This window comes from Lycium barbarum, chromosome 5 (genome assembly GCF_019175385.1).
Source record: "Lycium barbarum isolate Lr01 chromosome 5, ASM1917538v2, whole genome shotgun sequence".
NCBI lineage: Eukaryota > Viridiplantae > Streptophyta > Magnoliopsida > Solanales > Solanaceae > Lycium > Lycium barbarum.
Window position 1 is genome coordinate 15,748,715 of NC_083341.1, and position 16,819 is coordinate 15,765,533.

General features: G+C 34.7%; 2 protein-coding genes across 3 annotated transcripts; one reads left to right on the top strand and one right to left on the bottom strand.

The window, feature by feature from the left end:
• Nucleotides 1–319: 319 nt before the first annotated feature.
• Nucleotides 320–1,787, top strand: LOC132640555 (HMG-Y-related protein A-like). The gene is made up of 2 exons (XM_060357172.1): nucleotides 320–508; nucleotides 1,047–1,787. Exons 1-2 carry the CDS (start codon nucleotides 467–469, stop codon nucleotides 1,509–1,511), a joined length of 507 nt encoding a protein of 168 aa, XP_060213155.1. The 5' UTR covers nucleotides 320–466; the 3' UTR covers nucleotides 1,512–1,787.
• A 7,098-nt stretch (nucleotides 1,788–8,885) lies between these two features.
• LOC132640556 (uncharacterized) lies at nucleotides 8,886–15,180 on the bottom strand. Of its 2 annotated transcripts, XM_060357175.1 has the most exons (7): nucleotides 14,292–15,180; nucleotides 13,463–13,641; nucleotides 12,849–12,907; nucleotides 12,590–12,718; nucleotides 11,440–11,575; nucleotides 10,304–10,678; nucleotides 8,886–10,216 (listed from the first exon to the last, which is right to left on the bottom strand). In XM_060357175.1, the coding sequence occupies exons 1-6, from the start codon at nucleotides 14,809–14,811 to the stop codon at nucleotides 10,319–10,321; spliced, it is 1,383 nt and encodes a 460-aa protein (XP_060213158.1). In that variant the 5' UTR covers nucleotides 14,812–15,180; the 3' UTR covers nucleotides 8,886–10,216; nucleotides 10,304–10,318. The 2 variants fall into 2 exon arrangements, with proteins under 2 accessions (XP_060213158.1, XP_060213157.1); XM_060357174.1 differs by having other exon boundaries at nucleotides 8,886–10,678; nucleotides 14,292–15,178.
• Between the last annotated feature and the right edge of the window lie 1,639 nt (nucleotides 15,181–16,819).

Genomic DNA, 16,819 nt, shown 5'->3' on the forward strand with positions numbered 1-16,819 from the left:
TGATTTAAAGTGACTAAACTTGTAAAAACTTAAGAACTTCAGCCATGCTTATGTGGAGGTCCTGAAATTGGCTATCCATGAAATTCCCCTGAAATAATGGTCACACTACAAAATGGGCTTAAAAATCTTTGTTTTTCTCATAAGTTGGGCTCTAAAATAGTCCATCGTTATCTTATCCACTCCAAAAAAAGACAAAACAAAAGCCACGTCATATATCCTTGTAACACAATGTTTCTTACATTCTCAACCGTTGGATTATGTTCCTATCCTAAATCTTCAGCCACTCATCAACTATGAATACACACCTTTTTTTTTTTTCAGATATTTTTTGTTCTTTAATTCCTGGTGTTATTATGAGTACTTGGTAGTGGCAATTTTCAACTGTGCTTTTGAAGCTGACTCTCTTCTTTCTTGTAGGGACATTTCTTGAACTCACCCCCACACCCCTACCCCCACTACTCTCTCCATGGCTACTGAAAGCTTCAACCAACTTCCATCATACCCAGAGGTAAAATCAAGAATTTAAAATTTCCATTTTTACTTTTTATTTTGTGTATTTTTTGCATCTTATTGTTAATATTTTGAGCCAAGAATTATCCTTCAAGGTACTATATTTTGGAAAAAATGAAAAAAAAAAAACTTGATCTTTATCACATATTTCAGTGTTTTTTCCTTAATTCTAGTTGAAAAATGCAATCTTTTGAAGATACATGTAAGAACCCTTTTTTCTTTAACCCTCATTTGTAACATAAACACAAAACAAATTGTAGCTTTTTCCCTTTTTACTGGGTAATTCACTAAATATTTACCTTGTAAAGTTCCAGTTTTTTGCAATTGTAAGAACCCAAATGAATTTTTGTTTGCCCAATTGCCTAGATTTTGAAAAAGAGAACAAAATGAGCAGTTTAAAGTGACTCTTTTTACTGCTTTACTGGTTCCCACATGAGCATATATGATAATCAAGAATGTTTTTTTTTTTTTTTTTAACAGATCTGCATTTTTGTTTCTTGAAAATAATGCTCTTTTTTTTTTTTTTGGTTAATCAGATGATTTATGAAGCCCTTGATGCACTAAATCAAGAAGGGGGTTCAAACAAGTCAGCAATAACCAAGTACATTGAGTCAAAGTATGGAGACCTAAGTGAAGATGTTACAAAGCTGTTAACTTTACATTTAGACAACATGAAACAAAATGGTGACCTTATTTTCCTCAAGAACAATTACATTAAACCTGGTCCAGATGTTCCACCAAAAAGGGGTCGTGGTAGACCACCAAAACCCAAAGTTCCATTGCCACCTGGTGCAGAAACTGTTGAATCTGCACCACCAAAACCAAGAGGAAGACCAAGAAAAGACCCCAATGCACCACCTACTACTTCAAAGAAGCCAAAACCAGCACCTGCTGTGGGTCCTGATTCGACCGGTGTTGGTTCTACTACAGGGAGGCCTAGAGGTAGGCCTAGGAAAGTTAGGCCACAGCCTGCTCATGATGATGATGTAGAGGAAAGCTGAAAAATTGAAGGCTTGTTTTATTGATGGTGATGACTCTAATGACTTAGTTGTCTTATTTTCCTTTTCTTTAGGTAGTAGTAGTATTATCTTCTGTAATAGTTTCGGTAAGAGTTGTTGTGTGACTAGGGGTCATGGTTTTCAATGCTTTGCAAATAGTCTCTTCTAGAAATGCAAGCTAAGACCGTGTACATCAAACTAATTGTGCCATGGTGTGATATGGTCACGGTTTTAGTTGTATTATCTTCCTCTTTTAGATATTAGTATTATCTTTGGTAATAGTTTCGGAAGGGGTTGTTGTGGTGTGACTAGGGGGTCATAGTTTCAAAGCTTTGCAAATAGTCTCTTGTAGAATTGCAAGCTTAGACTGCGTACAATAGACCAATTGTGATCTCGGTAAGAGAGAGCCGTGGTGTGACTAGGGGTTCATGGTTTGAAGTTGTGCTAAGGCTGCATACAATAGACTAATTGTGGTCCGGCTATGTGATCCGGTTGTTTTCCGAACCCTGCGAATAGTGATAGCTTAGTGCACCTGTCCTTTTATTAGTAGTGGGTTAATGACTTGTCTAGTCTCTAGTGGTTGTGCTTGTAGATTGGGGAATTGTGCACTTCTGTTTAACTCTTTGTTTCAAGATTCACAGTAGAGAGATCTGTAATCTTTGTCATATGTAGTAGTTGCACTTTTCAACTCTGTTGTCTGTATGTTAAATTTAGAATGCATCTTTTGCAAGTGCTTCCCTAATCCCTCTACCGTTCAGCTTTAGTTTTGAGACCTAGATTGGGTAAAAACTTATCTGCACTTGGTGTTGCAACACACCAATAGATGCATGATATGTGCTTGTTAGTAGACTACTATCACTTAATTAATACATTTTTCACCTTGTTGAGTCACCTAACCATGGTAAATTGATATAGCATGGTGTAAATACCGGGTGTGGCTAAGTATTTACTGGTAGATTGTCCCAAAGGTATGATTGAGTGGTTTAAGTTACAGAAGTAATTTATCAGTTACAAGAGGCTCTATCTTTTAGCCTTGTTGGGCAAAGTTACCGGTTTATTGGATGCATTGTAATTAAAAGAAATGTTTTTTGAGACTTAGCTTTAAATAATTTCCACTTGAATGATGGATGGGAGTTGTGACAAGAAAATTTACAAGTGATATGAAACTTACATTGGTTGGATATGGAGTTGGTTCTTGATGGTGACTGCTAAAGTGAGTTTGTGATGAAGCGCAGTTGGAAAAATATAAAAAAGTTACTTGGATAAGTGGATAATGAAATGAAGACATTGTAGTGGATGGTAGTTTATGAGTTACAGGTTTTGTTGGACAAAAGACATGTGTACGAACAAGATAGTCTCTGTTTGGGGACATCATCTCTTATCCATAAAAATGTTTTATAATCACGTCTGTCTTAAGGTCTTTATTTAAGGTCCCACTTGGGGTTGGAATCTTGATCTATTATAAGTCCTTTGATGCCTCCTGGTGGGAGCAGCGTGTTGTTGGAATCTTCTTATGTGTCTGGAGTGAGTAAAAGGGTCTTGGTGGAAGCATATTGTCTAGATTTTTTTAGTGTTTGGAAGCCTACCCAAGTGTGCCAATAAAGTTTCTATATAGAAAGTTGATTAGAACAACATATCCTGTCTAATCTCATTAGCGGGTTTGAAAGATAGAATGTAAGCAGGTTTTATCCCAACCTTTGTGGGAGTAGAGAGATTATTTTTAATAGACGCTCGGCTCAAAAGACTTTTCATCACTCGCTCTACATAGAAAATAGTACTCAATTGGTAATTCTTAATTAAGTGAAACCAAAAAGCGTATAACTCTCAAGATCACAACTTTATGGTTCATAAAGACCTAATTTTATGTTTTATAGAGAGAGTTGATTACCTAATTTTATCTTTTATAGAGAAAGTTGATTACCTAATTTTTGGTTTTATAGAAGAAGTTGATCAGAAAAAGAAGCTATATATAAGGTAGCGATGCTCTTAATATTGTAAAGTTTTGTTGAAAACATTGAGCTTGGTTCAAAAGGGAAAATATCACATCATATCAGGAGTGTTTTTTGACCGTCTTACGGGACGAGTATGTAGACGCCGAGAGCGTCTCTTATGTTGCGAACAAAGAACGCGACAAAGTGATAGCATGGAATGAGCCCGTTTATTACTGCCTTTCACCAACTATAGGACCAGTTTACTGCCTTTGCCTATAGCGAAGACGCTAACATAAAAAGAAGTTACTCCCTCTGTCCTAATTTATGTGATATACTTTCATTTTTAGTCTGTCCTAAAAAAAATGGTATGCATTCTTTTCGATCTTGTACCTTATGTAGGCTTGCAAAGCATACGCTAGACAAGCGGTACATTGAACACCAACCCAATCTCGACGTCTTCATTTGACAACAATTTAACTTTAAACTTTTATCTTTTACGCTTAACGAGATGATCTATAACCATACAAATATCTTTAATTTATTTTAGTTCACAAGATTAAAAAATCTTTTTTTATTTTTTAAATTCCGTGCTTAGTCAAACTATAATAGATAAATTGGGACGGAGGAGTACGAGTTTAGATAGCTATTAATACTTGAATGATGCGAGTGACACACAACAAAGTTTCAAATAAATCCATGAATTCTTAGTGATCGGTCATGTGAAACTTAACTTGAGGAGAAAATTTACATGTGTGAACAAAGTAAAAGAGAAATTTTATACAAATTACTCTCTAGGCAAGAGTCATAACCTAATATTAGTATTTGGAAATCTTAAAAGGTGGTATCACATATGCCCTTAATGTAACTTTTTGGGTTACTTATATCCTTGATTTAACGGAAACCAAAAAAAATATTGGAGGGCAGATTTGTGCAGTTTCGCATAGTATAGGGGCATATTTGATCCACTAAAATTTCTAAATATTATGATAAAAAAATAAAAATATGACACAAAATATCATTGCATTCCAAAATATAAAAAACATTTGCAAATACAATCCACGCATCCATCATTACATTACATCTAAATTATACAACTAAAAGATTAAATGCAACTATAACAACCTTTTAAAGATTGTTTTCACAAACAAGAGCATTATTTTCCCTTTCCAAACAATTTGTTTTACTAATGATGATATCATTTTTATTTTTCAATTTGTTGATGACTTGGATATTTTTCGTCTTCCCAGTTCCAGTATCTACACGATAATGCATGCAACAACTACTGCATAAAACATAAACATAAAAAAAAATTCATTACAGATTTCCCATACAAAAAAAATCACAAGGAAAAAGATATTACTTACATTAGACTTATGACACCTGAAAAAACGTCTCCCGCAGTGCTGAAACTATAATAACAATAATAGAGAGAATATTACATTTTAAGTATTTATACGGTCTTACATAAAATTCAATGTGATTTGGCCCTTTCGCAAATTCCACACATAACAAAAATTTAGTAAATCTGTAATGACTTGTGATTTTTTTTTTTTTTGGTGATCTGTAATGACTTACATTAGACTTGTGATTTTTTATTTTTTTTTGTGACAGATCTGTAATGATTTTTTTTTTTTAATGTTTATGTTTTGTGTGACTGTTGTTGCATGCATTATCGTGTAGATATTGAGACTGGAAAGATGAAAAATATCTAGAAAAAACTATCCAGATCATCAACAAATTAAAAAATAAAAATGATATTATCATTAGTAAAACAAATCTTTTGAAAAAGGAAAATGGTGCTCTTGTTTGTGAAAACAATCTTTAAAAGGTGGTTGTAATTGCATTTGATTTTTTAGTTGTATAATTTAGATGTAATGTAATGGTGGATGCATGGATTATAATTACAAATGTTTTTTATGTTTTGGAATGCAATGATATTTTGTGCCATATTTTTGTTTTTTGCCATAATGTTTAAGAATTTCAGTGGATCAAATATGCCCCTATGCTATGCGAAACTGCACAAATCCGCCCTCCAATATTTTTGTTGGGTTTCCGTTAAATCAAAAGCATGAATAATCTAAAAAGTAACGTTAACGGCATATGTGAGACCACCTTTTAACGACGAATATATTCGTGCAATTTTGTATAGTAGAAGGACACATTTGGATCTTTTCCGTTTGAATAATAAAAGCCACTTTTCTTTTGTTATATCTGAATCTCCATTCTCCAATAGCCACTTTTGTTATGCTATATTTGAATCCTCCAATAACACTATTCTTAATAGTACAATGGTCTTAAATTGGTTAATGCCTACCTTATCAAGTATAGTTTTAACACCGGAGCAACAGTAGACTATTGAAAAGAAATATCAAATCCAATAAATTTAGATATGGGTGTAAAGTTAAAAAATTGGCACATGCCAAGTACCAGGACTACCCTAAATTTTTGAAAAATCTTTTCAACAGAAAGATGCTGGACAACATGATGGTCCATCATTAAAGTCTCATCTTAGTACACTTTCTGTAGAATCTTTGCCATAGTTGTCATATTTGTTTGAGGCTAGGGACCACATAGCATTCTCCATTGATTCACCATTGCGAGAAAAGGACATAAATGGTCCCTTAACTATGAGAACATGTTTAAAATAGTCCCTTAACTATGCACTTAATGGTTTTAGTTCTTTAAGTTTACTATAAGTTAATAAAAATGGTCCCTCAACTATGAGGGTTGGTTAAAAATAGTCCCTTAAGTATGCACTTAACAGTTTTGGTCTTTTAAGTTCGCCAAATGTTAACACTTTTAGTCTCCGACAAAATATTCATGGAACTCTGTTTGTTAGATTTGACGAAAACTATGAAAAAATTAGCGAGAACTCACATTTGGGTGTACACATTACTAAAGAAAAGGCCAAATACCTCAGGATAAAACCGACGGACATCAGTCGGTTATAGGAAAAAACAGAGGAAAAACCTACAGACTTGATAATGTCAGAAAATAGTGTCTCGGAACACAAAGACCGACGGACTCTGTCGATTAAAACCGAGGTAGTCTATCAGCTAAGTAAAATACACCAGACCTTAGAAATAAATTAGAAATAGCAGAAACTACAAAAATTATCACTACTAAAAACAAGCGAAAAAAACGATGGACGGAAACCGATGGATAAAATTGAGGGACACTATTTTTTTTTTTTAGCTTTTATTATTTTTTTACGAAAACCAACAAATGTCCGTCGATTATTTTCAAGGAAAATGCGCAGAAACATTTTTTTTTTTTTAAAGAATCACTATGATGGAAGATTTTTTTTTTCGGGTTTTCAGTAAAAATGAGTCTAGTGTATTTTACTTAGCCGATGGAGTCCGTCGGTCTTTGTGTTCCGAGACACTATTTTCTAACATTATCAAGTCTGTAGGTTTTTCCTCTGTTTTTTCCTATAACCGACTGATGTCCGTCGGTTTTATCCTGAGGTATTTGGCCTTTTCTTTAGTAATGCGTACACCCAAATGTGAGTTCTCGCTAATTTTTTCATAGTTCTCGTCAAATTTAACAAACAGAGTTCGATGAATATTTTGTCGAAGATTAAACGTGTTAACATTTGGCGAACTTAAAGGACCAAAACTGTTAAGTGCATACTTAAGGGACTATTTTTAACCAACCCTCATAGTTGAGAGACCATTTTTGTTAACTTGTGGCAAACTTAAAGGACCAAAACCGTTAAATGCATAGTTAAGGGACCATTTATGTCCTTTTCCCAACCATTGCCATTCACTTTTCAAATTTCTTGTTGCTTTCTCTTGACATATAGAATCAAGAATAAAGTAATTTAGTACTTGTCTCAACACAACTATTAGTTGTCAATTTCTTGAATAATCCCGTTACTATAAAGAAAGCGTTGTTTACTCATATTGTCACACCGACATTAGGAGCATAGTGGAACAGAACTAGCTATAGATAGACATTTGGTAGCTTGAAGATGGACTCGTAGTTAGAAATCGGATGCTTCCTCATCAATTTTCTTTAGAATGTCTCATCTCTCTCTTCAACACTTTGAAACGAGCTAAAAAGTTTCTCTTAAAGTAGAAAAATATGAGTTAATACTAATTTCAGCTCGCTATTCAATTAGAATGAACGCCTCACTCTCTTTTCTTTCTACAATATGCCCAAAAAAAGACAAAAAGAAAGCGCAACCCATAAAAGAGTAATGACACATATTGCCATTGACCTCCTACATTACATAAGTAATGGAAGAAAAGTGCTTCCAATGGTCATATTAGGCAACTAGTTATCAGATTTGGTCTTTGCACATATCAGCTGCAATAAAAACATACCATATGATATGGTTAAAATTTGCCTTGAGTTATAAATGTCTTAGTCTCAATATATAAGTGATGAACAGGCTTTAAACATACTCCGATGACAAATAAGGCCTAGACAATTAGTCATTCTGCTATGTTGATAGTCTTCCGATCAAGTCAGAAGATTAAATTGCTATAAGATTGATATTATTGTAGACAAATACCTTTGTCAAGTTGATAAACTAATCTGCACCATTCTTTTTGAAGCATGGCATCTTAACCGCAAGCATACCTGAACCGTGGAGTGAGAGTCTTTCCACACGCAGGATTCCTGGTTTACTATGGCTGACCGTCGTCTTTGTTTGATCAATTGGTCTCATAGTCATTTTATTCAAACAAATACATAGCAAAAATGAATAGTTTTGTGTCTATTACCAGTTCTTCCTCCTCAGTTGAGATCTATCATTCAGATTGATGGGGTTGACAGCGAGTTGGCATTGAAACTATCAATTTTATTGGAATACGACTTTGAGTAACATGGGAAGCTTTGTGGTGGACCAACATATACCTTTGATGGTGTTCTTTATCATGTCTTGTAATGTTGGACCATCAACATATGTCCCTCCTTGCAATATGAATATTATATATGAAAAGCAAAGACAAGAGGTGATAGTGGCATTGATCTTCTTGTTCCATGAGGAAAAGGTCCGGAATGGCCTATTATCACGTCTAGATCGAGAGCCCGAGAGGAGCTTCTATACGAATCAGATACAGCTCTAAATCATTGGACTACACAAACAGAAATGCTAAAAAGTTCACCAACTCCTCAGACTGAATTGAAAATCTTCAATGATACCGTTTACTCTTCTCTAACTTTCTTCATCACAAGTCCGATATTTTAATAGGAATATATTTGTATCAACAACAAAATACTGCTACTGTTTTGACATATTTGGTTGGAAATCTGAACTATTACAGTGCATTTAGGCAAGGAACAGGAACAATGAATTAAAAAATATGGATAAGTACCGGTATTTCATCTTCTATCGAGAAGTAGCACATTTCCTTGGCATCAAAGAGGCTAACTTGTTTAAATTTAACCATCCATCTTAATCGAATGATCAGTAATTACCCATCGACAGGAAAAAAAGTTACAATGTAAAGGGAACTGTGAAGATAGTATCAGAATGTCAAATGAACATCACGAATTCATGAACATAATTCTACGAGGAACTATAGCACAAAAGAATTTGAAACTGCAGTTTTGATGGGGCTGCAGATTGTACATTACTGGAGGCAGGGGCGGATCTATTAAGGGTCGGGAGGGTGCCACGCCACCCGCAAGCCTCACCCGAAACCCTGTGTATATATATGTATATATACAGAAGCTATGTACAAATATTTAAAGTGGCACCCCCATTACAAAGTAACCTGCTGGTGCCAGTGGATAGAGGCTTTGATTTCTGCTCTCTGGTCGCGGGATCGAGCCCCAGCGACTGCATAAATGTTTTTATTTTTTTGAACCCTTGCTGCAGTGCTGCTCAACAGATAACAATGAGCAGTAGCAATCTTTGTTGACTTAATTTAATTTATTAATCTTTGACTTGTTTATTTCTTAAAGTTAAAAATAGAACTTTCCCTCTTCCTTCTCATTAAAAAATAAACACAAACCCTCTCTCTCTTCTCAATTCTCATCAACTAAACAAACCCTCTTCATTGCTCCAAAGTCAAAATCTCATTCGGCTGCTTCCTCCATTGACCCATTGTAAGGATCTTTTCGTCTTTCTTTCTTGATATCTTTTGAGTTTTTTTTCTTACAAAAATGCTTTTTTGTGTTAAAATTGCAATCTTGCTTGTGAGTTTTGTACATTTATGTATAAAAGTTGTCATTTTGCTTGTGGGTTTTGTACATTTACGTATAAAAGTTGTAATCTTGATTGTGGGTTTTGTACATTTATGTATAAAAGTTGTAATTTCTTGTGGGTGTGTACTGTTTTATAGAAAAGTTGTAATCTTGCTTGTGCTTTTTGTAGAGTTATGTATAAAAGTGTAATTTTGCTTGTGGGTATGTACATTTTTGTAAAGAAGTTGGCATATTGCTTTGTGTGTTTTTTGTTGGCTGCTTAAATTTGCGGTGCTTTACTTCAGTTTGTTACATAGAGCGTGATGTATTCACAAATGTAAGTAATGATGTCATCATTGATCATTTTCAGAAGATGAAACCTCGTCGAGGACAATTGTAAATGAATGATGGATATTTATGATATTAGTAATATTATTGAAAGTTTTATGCTTTTCTCTTATGTATATTGCTATAAATAAATGTTTCATCGGAAAAGACGAATAATCCGAATCAAAGTTCGAAAAGACGAATAATCCGACCCGAAGCCCAAATTGATTGAATGACGCATGGCACCCGGAAACTTCAAATCCTGGATCCGCCTCTGACTGGAGGTAGTGGTTGTACATTACAGGGCTATATCTATATAAAAGAATTATGAGCTGTTGGAATCTGACTAATGCTTTTCTCAAACATACAACAATCATAGACAAAAGAGAGGAAAAGAACCTTGGAACAGAGTTGCTACTGGGGACCAGTTGCTGCTTCTCTCTTTAATCGTAATTTCCCATTTTCGTCTCTACTGAGAAGCTTCTCAACTACTTCATTCCAGTTAGTTCTTGAATCACTGCCTTGGGCTTTGCTTGTAGATGCATCTTCGCTCTGTTTCTCAGATGCCTCCCCACTTATACTTATATCCTCCATGCATTCTTCCTCTTTCTGTGTTGAGGATTCCTCTTCATCTACGCCCACAGCGTGTGGTATATTTAAACTGACAGCTCTTTCGAGTGCATCCTTGTGTTCTTTTTCTAATGTCTTCAGCCTTTCAATTTTCTGCACTTTTGGGGGAGTAGTAGCAGTCTCAGCACTAACCTCCTTAAGTCTCTGCACAGAAGCATATCAAAATTCTTTATACATATCAAGATTCATATAGCCGACTTCGATCGATATAGAATTGAGGCATAGTTGATTCATTGATTGATATAAACACTGGAAGAAGATGACAATGACTTGGAGGCACGTGAAGACATAGTACGGCTGAGTATACACTGGTTCTGCTACTACATTCTTCAGGTTCTTAAATATTAAATATTTTAACGGAAACTAAGCTGGCAGACATTCTAGTTCCACTACATGCAGCCTAAAATGCAGATATGAAGTACCATGTATTTTTAGACTTAAACAATGAAAGGTAATGACATCGAGAGCATGGAACAGTACCAAGCCAGATCAGATAACTTCATGCAGCATTTATAGGTCGGAAAGGTAACAATGTTGTTGCAAGGACCTGTCTCTTCCGACAGAGGTAAAATCCTTTGCTCAAACTACTTCCATGCAGGTTGTATCATTTGACTACCTGTAACCGTTCTGTTGTTATTGTTTCAGAATGTTTTGTTTACTGCTTGTGGGATAAACTCTTAAAAGATCCGGTAGTGTCCAATAGCACATATATTTGGTTCTTTTCTTATGAAGACAACTCCTCTTATATCAATGACAAAATGACTAGGTTCATGCTTTTGTCTTTGGAAATATTTGGGCGATAAAGTCAAGACATCTACTCCTTACATGCTCTATCCGAAAAAGGGATCATAGACGACCAACTACAGCTTTCACTTCAAAGGACAAAGAATGTTGATGCTACTTACTGCAAATGCCTTTTCAGATTCTTTTTCTATCCAAATGATTCCATGATCAGATGTAGCATTGCATGATAAGACAATATGTTCAAATCTTCCGTCAACAGGGATAGCAGTTCTAACATCTGGAGGATACCTCCCACATCTGTCAAGCATGCAGGAAACTACACATCAGGATTACTAAAGCTTCAATGTTGTCAAAATACCATAAAGAAAAATGAAGCAAAAACTAAAAGCTACAATCATATCCAAGAAGTCGGCGAATTAAAAAGTTCTCCTTTGAAGGGGAAAATGTTTTTGCTTAATGGATAAGTTGAAATGAACCAAGAATCTATTCTTACTGCTTGAGGTTCTTATTTCTCCCACTCTAAACCAACTCATGTTGCACTTTAGGGAGAAGGACAGAAGAGGATAATAAACAAGGTTAGATTTATTAAGTTTAAACTAAAGGAAACTAAAGCAATGACGGTTAATGCTACGAGCTGATTGGTTACAACGTAAAGGAAAGGAATTGAAACAAATAGTACAAACTGCGCTTCTGCATAAAAATCCAGCATCTCTATTTATCTATTCCTTTCCTTTTCTTTAACTTTATTTAAACCATAGTGGTAAGAGGGGGTTCATCTTTTTGAGATTAAATCAACTTTGTTCTGCAGTCTTCTATTTAATAGGATATACAGATGACAACACATTTCATATGAAACTTCTTTATAGCATCTGCAATCATTCAGGGACCTAAAGGAACACAATAGCTCTATTTGTCAGGGTTAGCATATCCTAATCCATGCATTTAACAAGATACAAACAATGATGGCGAGATTGATAGTTGCATGAACACGGCTTAACAGCACATGACCTGGGCATGATCGAGTATTAAAAGTTAGATAAATAGTGAGACTGTTTCCAAAAGAAAATCCTTTTTCGATATACTTATAAGCCAGGTTGTAAAACATAAATCGAAATCTAAGACAGCAGAATATCAGAAAAGAACTAAACATCATCACAGAACTGAGGGAGCATATCATTTATTTTATTTAGAAGACATAGTTAGCAAAGCACACAATGACTACAAGCAAAGTTTTGGCGGTTCTGTGATATTCAGCAGAGGTTTTGTTATATATAATCACTAGTTTGTATCGCTCATTTGAATGTGGTTTACCTGCAAAATTTTCTTTCTACAATGTGATACATTCGGCCAGGTGCATAAAGTCTTCTTGGATCTCGTAGTTTTCTGCCCTCAGGAATGAAGGTATCTCTCAAGCATATCAAAAATATCAAGCAGGGTAAACTGTCGAAAGCATTAATGCCTGGTATAAGACATAATTATAGCAATCACTCAAAGACAACAAATCAGAGAGAATATAGAGAACTCAAGGGCGTTGTTATGTACACAAACAGTGTACGAAAATTGTACTAACCAGAAGATGGATTTAAATATATCTTCCAGTGGCGTGGCTGTTCTTGGCAGGAAATCGTCCTGAAGAAGAAAAAGTCATCATTCCATGGTTAATTCTCATGGGCAGTTGCGGAGCAAGCTAACACATAACTGACTAAAATTTTAGTCTACGAATCCAAGCAAGATAGATAGCAGCAAACAAGAAACTTCTGAAGTTTGCAAATATGATCAGAGAATAAAAGGGCAGCCCGACGCACAAAGCATCCCGTTAGCAGGGTCCAGAATATGATCAGAGAATACCAGTGGAAAAATATTCCTGCTAATGTGGGAAAATATCTTACTGAGATATCCCAACTAATTTCTCATTAAAAAAAAATACAAGATATCCCAACAAATTGCAGTGCCCAATGGCTTAAATTTTTAACTTTTAACTAATCAATAGCTGCAAGAATGAGTAAGTTGTAAGTTCATCCATGATTAACATGTATTTTGAGCATGATCTGATAAACTATTATCTGCATATGCAGCATATAAATCTAGGTAGTGTGTTTCGATTCAAATACATATACAATCTGATAGCATTCATTCTTAAAACTACGAAACTCATGTTACGCGTTCACGTCCATTGACACTCACCTGCAATATGACTGAGTGTATTACATCAGCATACTTAACAGCCAAGTTGAGTGACATACATCTTGCTGGTGCGACTGCATAACACCTAACAAGACTCCTTGGAATTCCTCCTAACCTATCTTTATGATTCACCACAATTATTGTCAGCAACGATGCCACACCAGAACCCAAAGAATGCCCTGCAAATAGGTGGTAAAATCAACCCATTTTAGCAACCTATTTTTAAACCGGCTGGGTCATGATCCATTTGTTGACTTGACCCAACGAGTTGAACTTGAAATGACCATCAAACTATTGAGTCAAAACAGGTCAAAATAGTCTAAGACAAAAGGTTAAAATGAATCCAAACATATAGAGTCAAATTTAAGATAGGAATTTATGGAAATTTTGAAGAATTTGACCTAATAATTAAAAAAAATTAGCTTACATTATCTTCACGGACCCCCCCCCCCCCCCCCCCCCCCAAAAAAAAAAAAAAAGAGAGAGAGAGAAGCGACTTTTAGTCACGTTGGATGAGTTATATTATGATCCATTATTTGATCCATTTGACATAACACTATATTAATTTGACCCATTTTAATTCACCCAAATCTCACTCAAAATCACCCTTTTGCCACGTTTACCTGAAATTATCATCTTGTAAGAACTTAATCTAATATATATATATATAAAAAAAAAAAAAAAAAAAGAGCAAAACTTATTCTAATATCTATTTCAAGATGCGAAAAAAAGGGAGTAGTTGAGTCATGTTAGGCGGGTTGATCATGACCCGTTTCTTAATCTTGATTCATTCTAACTCATCCAAATTTAACTCAACCCGCCCATTTACCTGCAAATATCATCTTGTAGCTCTTTCCATTGTCAATCCAAAGCTTCTTCAAAGTGTCAGACTCATTATTTAAAACCCAAACAGCAGATTTCAACAGCCCATGATGCACATACCCTCCATCAAACATTTGTTGTCCCAACCTATTATCCAACAAAACTTTATAATCACTCTCATTCAATAAATTCAACCCCCGAATCGCGAGCACAATCTCTTGGTGCTCGTGATCACAGTAGATCAAATACGGGGGCGCTTGACCCGATGTTTGTTCATATGTTACCCGTTTAACTACCCAATCCGGGTTTAACCTGTACCCGCCAGCTGGCGGGTACTTTGGGTTACGGAGATTTGGTTCGTACACTGCAAGAATTATACGGCAGAGACGTGGCACTGGTTCGAATTCCTCGTAGGTTGCTGAAGGCCACGTGGCACTGTCGTCATTGCCGATGTATGTGCACCGTTTCCATGCCCAACGGAGACAACCAAAGACCAGCACACATTCAACTCCACAAGAAACCGACATTAATTACTGAGATCAACAAGGGCAGCTCAATAAAATTAGTGGTCTGATACAATTATCACACAATTGAACTCTTCTTCTAAGAGAATGGTGTCTTCTGACAACTCAATAAAATTAGTGGCCTAATATGGACTCTTTTTCTCTAAGAGAATGGGTTCTGGCGGCTCAATAAAATTAGTGGCACACAATTGAACCCTTCTTCTAAGAGAATGTGTTCTGGCAGCTCAATACAATTATCACACAATTGAACACTTCTCTAAGAGGACGTGTTATTGCGGCTCAATAAAATTTGTGGCATAAAATACAATTATCACAAAATTGAACTCTTCTAATAAGAGAATGTGTTTCAAGGTCTTTTTCAAAAGGAAAGTTGGGGAAGTAGCTGGAAGTTTCACGTGGGTGCTTGTGAGAATTGACTGGAAAAGATTATTGATTAGCTTATTAGTGGGATTGACAGAGACATGAAGAAAAGTGGGAAAATTAAAGTGTATACAGAGAGGATTATTAGATTCTGGTTCCTGTCTTAAGGTCTAAGTATGCGTTTTTTCCTTTTTTGATGATTTTGTGTGAAAATTTTAAACTCTTTTTCTGCATGATTATTAGTTGTGACGAGCCGTTGGGTAAATTAAGTTTGCTAATGTATTGCCGGACACCAACTGTTTCTGGTCGAATTATTTTTTCCCGTACTTTTTACCGGCTTAAATACTGTCCTGTCGGTGAGTCGAATAATTTTTCAAAGCATTTGACTTTAGAAAAAGAAATTTTATCATTTTGTTTAGATTTATTCTAACTGTTTTAATTAGTTAGATATTAACTAAGTGAAATATTGAAAAAGGAATAGAGAATAATTTGGATAGATACTTTTATGATTTCTCTATATCCTAATTTATGTGATACTTCTCACTTATTGAGAATTAATTTGACTAAATTTTAAAGTTAAATTAGATTAGATTAACTTAATATTTTAAGATTAAAATTTATATATTTGAAAACTACATAAAATGTACTATAAGTTGTCAGTCTTCTCATATCAATTTGGTCAAAAAATATATCTTAAAATGTTAATAAAAATTTATACAATTTTAATATCAGAAAGTGAAAAGTATCACATAAATTGTGGAACAAAGAGGAGTAAATGTCATTCTTAGGAGGGGTAGAAAGATATAATGCCGGGTTACAATAAAATTAGTTAAAGTTCGAATTTATGACTTAATAATTCATGCCTACACATACTAAATTGCAAGGACTTCTAACTCATGTTGCTACGATCTTTCAAAAAATGTCCGTCATATCTGTGTTAAGACTTAAAAAAAAAATAAAAAAAAAATAACTTTTGAAGAATCCTAACTACCCTGCCTACTAGTGCAGCACTCATTAAGGGTTATTTGGTTTGTCGTGTAAAAATTAATATTTTTTTCGAAAAGTATGAAATTATGTTATCTTGCGTTTAATTAAATTTTGATTCAAGAACTATGATCAATTCCAGGATTATTTATACCACAATTGTGGTATATAACTTTTATGTAACACTTATGGTGTTATTTTTATATCACACTCGATCTGGGATAACAATTCATGATTACTAATTCCGAGATAAAATATCAAAATGGTGAAGATGTTCTTCTCCAACACTTTTCTTCCGAGGTCCTTTAAAAATCATGGTTAAAACTCGAAATAAAAGTTCATCTCAATTTATCTAGTGTCCTAACATATGTTTTTTATTATACCCCGTATATCTCATTTTAAGTCCAATAAATATAATATCCATCACTAAATATTCACTAAACAATTACATCATTAGTTAATTGTCGTATTATAACTTTTTTTTTGCCCGGATTTCCCTTCATTTGGGGTGGTCTTTAATTTTTTCCCCTTCAAATTGGTGGTCTTTAAATTTTGCCCTTCGCTTAATATCCCGAGGTTGTGGGTTCGAATCCCAGCTCAATAAAATAAAAATAAAAATCACACGGCAGATTCTACCCATGCTTTGCAAATCTGGCCATGCAAATTT

What these genes read in the sequence shown, in the direction of transcription:
- LOC132640555 (XM_060357172.1), top strand. Translation starts at nt 467, where the DNA reads ATGGCTACTGAAAGCTTCAACCAACTTCCATCATACCCAGAG. An exon ending in AACTTCCATCATACCCAGAG is followed by an intron (nt 509 to 1,046) that starts GTAAAATCAAGA and finishes TTGGTTAATCAG; the next exon opens with ATGATTTATGAAGCCCTTGA.
- LOC132640556 (XM_060357175.1), bottom strand. Translation starts at nt 14,811, where the DNA reads ATGTCGGTTTCTTGTGGAGTTGAATGTGTGCTGGTCTTTGGTTGTCTC. An exon ending in ATATTTAAATCCATCTTCTG is followed by an intron (nt 12,719 to 12,848) that starts GTTAGTACAATT and finishes TGCTTTCGACAG; the next exon opens with TTTACCCTGCTTGATATTTT. An exon ending in AATCTGAAAAGGCATTTGCA is followed by an intron (nt 10,679 to 11,439) that starts GTAAGTAGCATC and finishes GCTTCTGTGCAG; the next exon opens with AGACTTAAGGAGGTTAGTGC.